The 12,635-nt window shown below is 38.9% G+C and overlaps 1 protein-coding gene across 1 annotated transcript in view; it reads left to right on the forward strand.

Annotated features, from left to right (window-relative positions):
- The window catches only part of COL4A6 (collagen type IV alpha 6 chain), a gene marked incomplete at both ends in the record, with an annotated part of 330,422 nt that overhangs the window by 257,559 nt on the left and 60,228 nt on the right, over positions 1-12,635 (forward strand). The window contains 6 exons of the mRNA XM_080718967.1: positions 1,457-1,573; positions 4,568-4,636; positions 6,484-6,519; positions 10,891-10,953; positions 11,752-11,787; positions 11,999-12,040. Coding sequence (XP_080575093.1) covers positions 1,457-1,573; positions 4,568-4,636; positions 6,484-6,519; positions 10,891-10,953; positions 11,752-11,787; positions 11,999-12,040 — 363 coding nt within the window. The remainder of the gene's footprint in view (positions 1-1,456; positions 1,574-4,567; positions 4,637-6,483; positions 6,520-10,890; positions 10,954-11,751; positions 11,788-11,998; positions 12,041-12,635) is intronic.

The raw sequence follows: 12,635 nt of genomic DNA on the forward strand, positions 1-12,635 counted from the left end.
TAAAGCTTAATAAAAAGTTTGATTTAAAAAATGTGAGTTTAGCCAGGCGTGGTGGCACACACTTGTAATCCCCACGCTTGGGAGGCGAAAAAACAGGAGGATTGCGCAGGTTCGAAGCCAGCCGCGTGCACTGGCTTAAGACACCCTATTTCCAAATTTAAAAAATATATAAAAATAAGTCTTGGAGTGTAGCCCGGAGGTAGATGGGTTTCCAGGAACCCCAGCACCACCACCACCACCAAAAATGTAAGTTTGGTGGGAGGCTGAGAGAGAAGTGCAAATTTGAGGTCAGCCTGGGCAATTTAATAAGGCCACATCTCAAAAATTAAAAAAATAAAATAAAGGGAATATAGCTCAGTAGTAGAGTGCATGTTACATCCTGCACTCAATATCTAGTACGAAAAAAAAAAACTTGTGTTTAGGAAAAGGTAGAAATGTGCATTCGTTGACCCATTCAGACTTCTGGTATTTCAGGACATCTCTGCTCCATGCTCAACACACAACTAGCTCTGAGCTACACACCCAGCCCTATTTTATTTTTTATTTGAAACAGGTTCACACTAAGTTGCAGAGAGCCTCCACTAAATTGCTGAGGCTGGCCACAAACCCACAATCCTCCTATCTCTACCTCCCAAGTACTAGGATTACAAGTATGTGCCACCACACCTGGCACAACTAGCTTTTGATAAATTTAAAAGGTTATCTTTTTTATTAAAAGGGAACACTGTGTACCAAGAAAGCCTAACTCTGTAAAATTATTGAATTCAAATGATCTGTATAAGAATGCTTATAATTCCCCAGGCCAAAACAAAAAACAAACAAACAAAAAAAAACTATCTCAGTATTTAGTAGGGAGCAGAAGAAAAGATCTAATTCTTTAACGGAGGCAATAACTTGATATGTGATTATTACAAACTGAGATTCAAAGTGTGGTTCTTTCAGAACTTGTGTATTTTTGGCCAGGCAGTTTCCAGGAAAGGATGTGCTGTGGAAATGATTTCTGCTCTGTTGGCCAAAATCTAACATCAGTTCCCATACAGAATTTACAATACAAAAAGTCAAGCTTCCCAAGATCTGTCTAGTCTGAAAAATCCCAAGGTCTGGCATGATTCTTTGTTGGTATCAGTTCAGTTGCCAGTTCCTGGGTACAAAGATATATAAGTTCTTTGTAACCAGGAAAATTTAAGTTGTAGCACCCTATGTATCCCATCTGTTCAGGTTTGATCCTTTTGCTTTCAGCTTGGATTCTATTAAAGTATCAATCATTTTGGGAGAAATATCTTTGAACTGTGATTATATAAACACACCTGAGTATAAAAGAAAGATATGAGAGCATATGTGATGATTTTAAGGTACCTGGAGTTTAACAGCATACTTGACTTTTCTTATTGTGCAGCTTTTCAGATTAGCTGACAGTTCTATGATTGACTTGATCTTTTCTTTTCTACCTAAACAGGGTCACCCTGGACAGCCAGGCCCCAGAGGTTCACCTGGCCTGGATGGCTGTAATGGAACTAAAGGAGCTATTGGATCTCCAGGCCCTGATGGCTACCCTGGGATTATTGGACCACCTGTATGCTGCCCGATTTTTGCACTTTAATTCAAATCGCTTGCCTCCAAATGTGCTCTTCTTCTGCTTTTCTGGAAACTTCATTAAGCTTCTTTGGGGGCAGCCACTACAGCCCTTTTTCCAACAGAGATCTGTGTGGGCAGGTGGGCAGCACACCAACAGAAGTCTGAAGGATACCAGTCTCAGGGGGCTGTAATGCTTCACCACTTTCTATTGCTGTTTTGGTTTTTTGTTTGTTTGTTTGTTTTAGAGGTCTTGGGGATGGATCCCAGGGGCATTCTACTTCTTAGCTTCACTCCAGCCCTATTTTTTATTCTTTATTTTGAAACAGGGTCTCAATAATTAACAGAGGGCCTCACTAAGTAGTAGCTGAGGTTGTCCACGAACTGTGATCCTCCCGTCTCAGCCTCCCAAATGCTGGGATGACAAGTGTGTGCCACCACGTCCAATAGATTGCTTTTTCAATGCTACTTTTGACATTGGTGAGATTGTTAAAAGGCTGTTGCATTTTTCAGAGCACAGCACACACTTGGGTTCACAATTCATATGATATTGGGAAATGTCTGGGAAGCTGATGTGCAATTGCTGAAGCACTAACAAGAACCCAAAGACTTGGCAAGATTGGCCGATACCAGTGCTTCTTAACCAGGGGCGATTTTATCCCTCAGAGGACTTTGTTTTCAAATGTCAAAACTGGAGCCTGGCATGGTGGCGCACACTTGTAATTCCAGCATTTGGGAGGCTGAGACTTGAGGATCACAGTTGGCGGACAGCCTCAGTTAATACTTAGTGAGGCCCTTTGCAACTCGGTGAGACCCTGTTTCCAAATAAAGAATAAAAAGTAGGGCTGATGGTGTAGCTCAGAGGTAGTATGCCCCTGGGTTCTATCCCCAGTGCTGCAAAAAAATGTCAAACCTGGAGACACAAAATAGTGTCCCCACCAACATCAAGAAATCATTGGCCCAATGTGCTGATGGTGTCAAAGTTAAAAAAATCTATATTCACAGCTTGTCCCCACCCCACATCATAACCTTTGGTTTTAGGGTTGGTAATGTATTTGTTGGATCTCAGCGCTATCATTTTTATTTAATTCCATTCATCCAGAGATGGTTTGGATATGTGGATGTAAAGATCTCTAGTACATACGTATCGCTATATATCTATATAAATATATAAAAACATATTATATCCTTGCAAAGCTGATTTTGTAAGTGGCTAGAAAGAGAAAAACAACACATTTCAAGCCCGTTTTTAACCTCACTTGAAATTATCTGGATTAATAAAGTTTTTATTTTAATTTTTAATTGTATTTTATTTTATTTTATTGTGGTACTGGGGTTCCTGAAAGCCCTTCTACCTCTGGGCTACACTCCCAGACCTATTTTTACATTTTTATTTGGAAACAGGGTCTCCTAAGCCAGCACAGCTGGCTTCAAACCTGTGCGATCCTCCTGTCTCTGCCTCCCAAGCACAGGGATTAGAAGTGTGCGCCACCATGCCCAGCATTAAAGCTTTTTATTGTGGGAATTTTTAACTAGAAACCACACCATCCATTAGACAGATTTCATAATACTTGAATTACTCAACATTTCACTAGAATAGCTGCTCCATTTTCTTCAATGACCAGATTGTAGGTGTGGGTATGCAAACGAGAAAGACATATAGTAAACTCTAGGCTGGCATAATGGACCTTAACATCTAAGGATGAAACCAGTGTATCACAAGGTTAGGGAGGCTGTAAAGAAAGATATATTTCTAGCTAACATGCAGTAGTCTCTGTGTGTCACAAAGGTCTCTAAGTACTGCCATGGCAACAGGAGAGGGGGATAAACTACTTCTGAGGTAAGAATGGATTTGAGCAAAGGAAGGGAATTCTGCCCCAAAGAAGAATAGAGATTTTGAGGTAATAAACACTGCCTGACAGATAAAGGAGAAGAGTAGAAGCTTAATCCTGACTCTGAACCTCACCTAAGCCTAAAGAAGAATTCAGGCATGTATTTTAATAAACAAAATCTTACCCCCTGCTATATACCCAGGGATCTACATTTAGTCAGCTCTTTGAAGCTTCTTTGAAAAAAATAAGGACCACAAAGATAGGGCGAAAAGGGTAGGCCGTGTCAGGAAAGAAACTAGTTTGTGCTGAGGGTGTGTATTATTCTTTTATAACACCAATGACCCCTCTGCTCCAGGAATCCATCATTTAGGCAAGACCTCAAACCCCAAAGCTCAGCTCTATCATCTGTATTAATCTTGATTTCCCCTTAGATGTAAGAACATTGATATTTTTTTTTCAGGAGGACAAACTGTAGCAGATGTCAGCCAGCATCTGCTATTGAGACATCAAAAAATAATCTATTTGAAAGACTGGGATTGGGTACTTTTGTTTTCATGTTAGGCATGAGACACAGCAACCTTTTATACAGGTGTTAAAGCTGATGTTTTGTGTTAAAAGTAGAGGATGAAGGTGATTTCACAGGTATCTTTTAGGCTAGGAGCCTACAAACTGGCCCACAAAGGCACTTGGCCTATAGCCTGGATTTATATTTTAAAGGTATTTTAAAAAGAAAGAACAAGAAAAGCATCCAGATTTTAAATAATTTAGGCTTTGTGGGACATAAAACTTTGATGACCTTTGCCTTACATAAAGATCCTATCAGTGTCTTATGCCTCTGAAGGATAGAGCAGTGAACTCTAGATTTATACATGATAATGTATTTGTGCAGACCAGTAGTCTGAATAAATGTGACATCTCCTACTTTCTAACAATATCCCTTTTACAGACCTCTGGCTTGGGGGTGGGGTGAAGGAATGAGCATCCAACCTTGAGACACCTGTACCTGTTCAGGGGATGTACTTTGGTCTTAGTGTAGCCATTTTTGCCATAGAGTAAGCCACATACTACCAGGATCTTATTCCATCCTCCATCTGATCAGCTTATACTAATAGCAAGACTATTTGTGTGTGCATTTCTTCACAAGCTTCTCTTATTTTACTCAGGGGCTCCCTGGACAGAAAGGCTCAAAAGGTGAACCTGTTCTTTCTCAAGGCAGTTTCATAGGAATGAAGGTAAGAGAATCTAAGGCAGCCAGATGAGCAGGCTATAAGCTGGGCTCTCCAGGCCTGAGCCCCACCGACAACAAAAATATTTCCACAACTAGCATCTGTGTCTCTATTTAAGGATCAGACCAAGCTGGATATAAAAGAATCACAGCATTTTGTGGTGGAAACACTGACAGAAATGTTTGCAACTATACTGTCAAAGGGATCTGCTTTATAGGATTTAGACCAAAAATAAGAGAGTCAGAAAGCAGTATGCATGACTATAATTTTCTTTCCTTTCCTTTCCTTTTTTTGGTAATAGAGATCGAACCCAGGTGTGTTTTATTTTCAAGTGACACTCTGAGCCCTTTTAATTATTTTATCTTGAAACAAAGTCTCAATAAGTTGCCGAGGCTGTCCTCAAACCTGTGATCTTTCAGTCTCAGCCTCCCTAGTACTGGTATTACAGGTACGCACCACTGTCTTTGGCTGAGTATCATTTTCTTTGACCAAACAAGACATTTTCTAGAGGAAAATACCTTTTATATATTGAATCATTGATGTATATAAAGAGCTTTTAGTTTGGGGACACCTTAGTTTGAATCCATGCATGTCTCTGTCCAGCCATTACCAGCCCAGAACCCAGGCTCAGACTTCTCTGCCCCGCACACCAGCCTATCTACCTAGCTGGGCTGCTGTATGTGTGCAAAACCATTCCTGTCATTTCTTGCAGCTGATTGGAAACTTTCATATCTTGCCAAGATACTTCTATTTTCTTGTGACTGTACTTTTAGTATACATAGCCTGATATACTTGTAAGGCCTTAGTAAACCCTGGTTCCAAACGATTGACCCCTTTTCTTTGCAGAGTTGGAAAGGAGCTAATTGCCCTGGTAGCAAAGGGGAATCTACCTGCCCAACATCTGAGAGGAAGGTGCCTCAAGCCCATTCAGCTAACGGATGGCAGTTTTATGTCTCCCATCAGTGCACAGAGCCAGGGATACTGGTAGCCAGAAAACTGAGGAGATCCAGGGGTTGGGTTCGTGACTATAGGTGCCATAAAGAGAAGATAGACTATTAAGAGTAGGGAAGGGTCTCATGATTATCAGATTTACATTGTTCATTTTACAGATAGAAAAACTGATATACTAAGGCAATATGGCTTTCTTAGAGCCACACAGCCAGTTCACCAAAGAGGTAAACCTTAGGCAGTGTTCTTTCCATGCTACAGAGAGCTTAATTTTGACTATAGGCCAAGCAGGGTAAGACTAGCAGGTGTTGAAATATAGCTATTGTCCTAGCAAACATTGATTAAATGGTTTTGCCCAAAATCAAAAAGACCCTGGATCCGGGGGAACACAGCAATTTGCACAAGATGGTTATATTACAGATTCATACAGTGACTTAAGATGCTGCAAAGTAATTAAAATGTAATCAGAGACTGTATGCTCTGTTGATTTTCCCTTGAAATGCCTGATTTGCATTGTATACATATGGGCACAGATTCTCTGGGGATGAAGACACACGGGAAGGTAGCTTTGCCTCCCCCCCCCAAAGAGCAGGAAAATCACCAGGCCGTAGAAGCATTTTCTAATTGAGAAGTTCCTAGCAAAGGTGAAAATTAATTAAATCCAAGTGAATTATGAAATCCTGTTCAGCCAAGGCTATAATATTTGTCCTCTAGGTCCATATTTTTCATACAAAAGAGCAAATGGCTGAATATGTCCAATTCATACATTTCTTAAAACACATGATCTTGATAGGGGAGGCCCAATTTTCAACAATGCATTTATTTCCATAGATCTTAGGTTAGTTTTCTAATATACTGCAGGCCTAATTTATTAATCTCTTCAGTGTCCTGCCTTTGTTTCACAGGGGGATCCTGGCTTTCCTGGACTGGATGGAATTGCTGTAAGTTGTTATTTATATATTGAGCCCTTAATATGTAGTCAGTAGCCACTGATTGTGCTTTTTCATTCTATTCTATGGCATTCGAATGTCTCCAGAAACCTTTATAAGAAAAGCTAGATAAATAAGGTAAAACACATTGTAATATTCACATTTTCCATGCAAGAAGGTACTGAGAAGATGAATTACCCATCTCAAGTTCCGTGACAAAAAGGCTTTCTGACTTTAGGTCAGGGATGTGTTTAGAAGAGTCTCCTTTTATCTATTGGAATATGTTCTATGACTGCCCATGGATGCCTGAAATAATAGATAATATAATATTTATATATAGTTTATGCATATAGACTCCTATAAATACATACCTATGATAAAGTTCAATTTATACATTAGGTACAAAAAGAGATGATCAATAATAACTAATAGCAATATAAACAAGTATTCTAATATACTATAATAAAAGATAAATGAATATGTGTTATCTCTTTCTCTCTCAAAACACCTTACTATACTGTATTCACCCTTCTCCAAATGATACAATGACGACAGGAGGATCACGGGTTCATGGACAGCTTCAGCTACTTAGTGAGGCCCTCTGCAAATTAGTGAGACCCTATTTCAAAATAAAAAAATAGGGCTGTGGGTATAGCTCGGAGATAGAATGCCTCTGGGTTTCATCCCCAGTACCGAAAAAAATGATACAATGGTATGATGTCTATGTGGTAAGATGAAGTAAGTTGAATGACATAGCATTAGACCACTATACTATACAAGTTATGTGAATATAAGCACTAAAGTATTTTTACAATTAATATTTTTAAACTGGTTTACTGGGGTTGACCTAAAGTATAAAAAGCAACACTATTGATAAGAGAGGATTACTGTATTCTCTGAGATGTATTAGAAAAGTACTTCCCCTTTGATTCAGCAAGCATCTACAAAGTGTTGGGTGCTATAGGTAAAACAAAAGTAGAACACACTTCTTTACAGAGTCTTCCATACCAAAAAAAAATTCTTTTAGGAACTTTGATAATAGTCGAAGAATGCTCAAAAGGCTGTATTAGTAAAAGCATTCTTTTTCCTTGAAGTTCACCGTACCCATCAGTTTCCCATGAAATAGCCTAAAGATTGCCCCTTCTTTCTTCCATCTTCCTATATTCCTTCCTTCTTCCATTACTTTATTTTGTCAGTCTTCAACAAATATTGAGCACCTGGTATCAGCAGAGTGGTGTGAGAAATTTATGAAGCAATGTTGGCACAATCCTATCCCTAATGATGCAAAAATTAATAGGAATGCGCCGTAAGAAATCCAGAGCAGCTCAGGGGAAGAGGTGCTATCTGCCTAAGGATACATCATGTATGAGATACTTGTATCTAAGAGAGAAAAGGTAGCCTAACAAGTAAAGATGGTGTTGAGGCTTACTTGCCATGGGAAGAACATTTAAGCAAGAAATCTGAGGTGTGCAACCCCACACAATAGCAAAGACAAGTAATGAGTATATAGGTTCCCTGGAGCTTAAAAACACTGGCTTAAATGTTGTGTTCATTAACTTGTAGAATATCGTCTACATATTTACCACATAGCTTCTTTTACAGATTCATTTCCAGCCCATAAATGTACAACGCTGTCTATTTAAATGTAATCATGATACAACCAGTGCTTAGAGTTCAGTGAAGGGGGTTTGGTGGCTGAACAAGAAATTTGTGATTTAGCTGGGCGTGGTGGCGCACGCTTGTAATCCCAGCATTTGGGAGGCTGAGACCTGGAGGATCGTGGTTCGCGGACAGCCTCAGCTACTTAGTGAGGCCCTCTGCAACTCAGTGAGACCCGGGTTCAAAATAAAGAATAAAAAACTAGGGCAGGAGTGTAGCTCGGAGGTCAAATGCCCCTGGGTTCCATCCCCAAACCCGCAAAAAAAAAAAAAAAAGAAATTTGTGATCAGTAAGAGGAGCAGGTTTTGGGGGTTTTGAAAGCAATATTCATAATGTCATCAATTTGAGGGAATCTTTGAGCCCCTCCATTCTCTCCCTCCTAAGTCCTGACTTCTATTAGCCTCTCCATCCCTTACCTAGGCACATGCCACTTTCATCCTCCTCCCTCTTTGGAACTAGGACTTGCATTTCTCCAAACCACCATTCTCTTGATTTCACTATCTTGTCTTTCATATTGCTATTCAGTACCAAATATTCTTCCTTCCTTTTGTGGTACTGGAGATTGAACTCAGCGATGATGTACATCTGAGCTGCACCTGTAACCCTTTTATATTTTGAAACATAATCACTCTAAGTTGCTGAGAACCTCACTAAATTGCTGAGGCAGGCCTCAAACCTGCAGTCCTCCTGTGTCAGCCTCCCAGGGATTACAAGTGTGTGCCACTTTACCTTCTTTCTTTCCTTCTTTCCTTCCTTCTTCCTTCCTTCCTTTCTTCTTTCCCTCCCTTTCTTTCTCTCTTTCCTTCTTTCTTTCTTTCTTTCTTTCTTTCTTTCTTTCTTTCTTTCTTTCTTTCTTTCTTTCTTTCTTCTTTGTACTGGGGCTGGAACCTAGGGGCATTCTAAACCCTCAGCCCTATTTTTTAAATCTTTTAATTTTTTATTTATTTAAAAATATGGAACACTTCACAAATTTGTGTATCATCCTTGCACAGGTGCCATGCTAATCTTCTTTGTATTATTCCAATTTTAGTATATGTGCTACTGAAGCAAGCACTACCTGGCTATTTCTAAATATTTTTGTAGTTTTCCTTATGACGTTTTCTTTTGACTCATGGAGTATTTCAAAATGTGTTGTTTTAAAAAAATTAATTTAAAAAATGTGTTGTTTTATCTTGCAATTATTCGGCAACTCTCGAGCCATTTTTTATTGATTTCTAGTTTTATTTCATTTTGGCTAAGAGGGCATGCTTTATGTGATGGTAATCTTTTTAAATTTGCTGAGGTTTGGTTTACAACCCAGCATATGGTCTAGCTTGGTGAATGTTTCACATGCACTTGAAGAGAATGTGTATTCAGCTCTTGTTGGGTATAATTATCTAATACAATATCCATTAGGTTAAAATAATTGAAATGTTGTATGACATCTTCAATGTCATGATTTTTAAAAAGTTATTTTAATTATTGATGGAGAGATGTTAAAAAAAAACTCTCCAACCAAAATGTGGATGTATATTTCTCCTTGCTGTTCTGTCACTTTGGTTTAATGTATTTTGAGGTCCTGCTATTGGGTGCAGATCTAGTATTATTATGTCTTCATTAATTGACCTTTTTATCATTATAAAATGTCCCCTATTTATATCTGGTAAGAATGCTTGTCTCAAAGCCTACTTTATCTAAAACTAAGTAAACCTATTGCTTGATTTTTAGGGTTTTTTTTTACAATTTAAGAGGGAAAATGTCAATTATGGAGCAAACTTGAATGGATTTTGCAGTGAGCACCTATACTATTAATATTTTATTATACTTGATTTATCCCTCATCTATCCATCTATCCATCTTTCTATGTGTGTATCAATTCATTCTGTTTGTTGCCTTTCAAAGTAAATTGCAAGTGGGCCTTGTGGCACACATCTGTAATCCCAATACTTGGGAAGCTGAGACAGGAGGATCACAGGTTTGTGGCCAGCCTCAACAACTTAGTAAGTCCCTCAATAAATTAGTGAGATCCTTCTTCAAAATAAATAGGCTAGGGGTAGAGCTCAGAGTTAGAATGTCCTTGGTTTTCATCCTTAGCTCCACAAGGAAAAACATAAATTGCAGACAATAGAACACATACTCCTAAATCATACCCATCCCTGCACTTCAGTATTTGTCTACAGTTGTTCCTTTTATACAAAATTTACATACAATAGATCCACAAATCTTGAATGTGAATTTGCTGAATTTTGACAAAAAAACATGCTTCTGTGTAATCCAAACCTCTATTAAGTTATAGAACATGAAAATCAACTCAGAAAGTTTTCTTCGGTCCCTTCACAGTCAATCTCTCCTCCTTCCCTACCCAAATGCAACCACCATTCAGATTTCTTTTTGTCCATCACATAGCAGTATATGCCTTTTCTGGAACTTCATATATAAGAAATAATATGTAGCACTTTGGGTCTACCATCTCTCACTTGGCATACTGCTTCTTAGATCAATCCACATTTTTTATATATAAGTAGGTTGCTAATTTCTAATAATGAGTACTTATACCATTGTATGGATGTATCAGAGTTTATTTATCAACCCTTACATCAGTGAATACCTGGGGTGGTTCTAATTATTATTATAAGTAAAGTTTCTGTGAGTATTCTTGTATAATTTTTGTGGACATGTATATTATTATTTTTGTTGAAGGACTGTCTTGTTTTTTGACCTTGTTAAAAAAAAATGCCTCTCTAGGGCCCACAGGGACCACCTGGATCTCCTGGGAATGCAGGACCCATAGGACCACCAGGATTGCAAGTAAGATAACTTAAATCTATTATGTGATCACATTATCTATGTGACTGTTTTCTTCACTATGCCATGGATTAAATGTAAGCCTATGTAATTTAGGCCCACTTAGCAGAGAAGAGCTTCAAATTCTAGAAGATTCAAATGAGACATGCTTTTGCTAGGAGTGACTGCCATTATTTTCCAGTTTTTCTGACCATCCAATTGGTGCTTCCAAATACCTAGTCCAGATCAACAAAGCATAGCACAGGGTTGGCAAGTATCTGACACATCTATTTCTGTATTCTGCTTCCCCACCTCAACCATGACAGACATCGCCATCAATCACCACCACCTCTGTCACCTACCAAACACTGAGGAACCTTCAAAATTCCTCTCAGCATTGAACTTTGAACAGCTCTACCTACTTACCTATTTTTTCTGATAACAAACCTATATATCACTGGTGTTGATACACAGAATCAGGAGCATATCTCTGTGATTCTCTTCACTGAATAAAATCCTAATGCTTAGCTTCAGCAAGTCATCATTTAAAAATTTGAGGTTTATTGGGAAGACTGGCACATAAAGTATTCACTACCTAAGCATTAATTTTATTACCAAATCGATTTGAGAGAGAGATCAAAGGAGATTAAAACAAAGAATCATAAAAGAAGGAGCTAATCAGCCACACCAAAGACAGTTTCCACCAAGCTAGGGGAGGGGGAGAGAACTTATCTCCAGTGACTCCCAATGTGTCCATGTTCTTTTTTACTGAAATTATCAAATTCTAATTCTTTAATTCTTTTCTTTCTTCATTTAATCTAGGGTCCTCCGGGGCCCCCTGGCTTTCCTGGTCCTGATGTAAGTATACTTCCATCATGGGGTACTTTGTGTCCTGGTATTACATACTGTGGTTTCTCCAGAGATACTGGTTTGGTTAAGTCTACTGTCTGGTAGAAAAAAATTGTTGCATTCCAATTTAAGCTCCAAAAAATTGTTGCATTCCAATTTAAGCTCCTGGAGCTTGTCAGTAATTTATTTTGTTTTTCTTCCCTGTACCCCTGTGCCCCAGGGAAATATGGGGTTAGGTTTCCAAGGAGAGAAAGGAGTCAAGGTAAATAGATTTTGGAAAATACAATCTGAATTCTATATACTCCAAGACACATCTCTGATAATACACATATGCCTGCTTGTGTATGGGGATTTGATACTTCACCTTAGGAAATAGACATTTCCTATCCACAAAAGATCCCTAGTGGGATCCCTTGAGGGCACATACGCATGTGCATGTGCCATGCATAGGCTTAGTGGTTCCTTTGCTTTGAAAATATTACCATTTCCCTGCTTTCTACCTGTCATGGATACTCTCGAGTTCAGCAAAATATCTGGCATATAGAATCCTTGTAAATTTGCTGAGGTTTGGTTTATGACCCTTCTCTTCTTTTCACTGGGCATTTCCCAGTTGGCTTGTAGATTTCATCATCATCTCCTTTCTCTGCTTACTCCCTTCTCATCCTTGTCCGCCTCCTCCTTCTTCTTCTCTATCTCTATCTCCGTTGTCTCTCTTCCTTAACCTCTATTTCGCCATTTTCTTTCATTTCCCTCCTTACTTCATTTTCACCTGTACGAACTGTATGGTGATTGGGGAGCCTCTAGTGACAGTTGGAGCTTGCCCTCCACCATCCTGACTGGCTCGTGTGCATTGCACT

This window comes from Muscardinus avellanarius (genome assembly GCF_963383645.1).
Source record: "Muscardinus avellanarius genome assembly, chromosome: X".
Taxonomy (NCBI): domain Eukaryota; kingdom Metazoa; phylum Chordata; class Mammalia; order Rodentia; family Gliridae; genus Muscardinus; species Muscardinus avellanarius.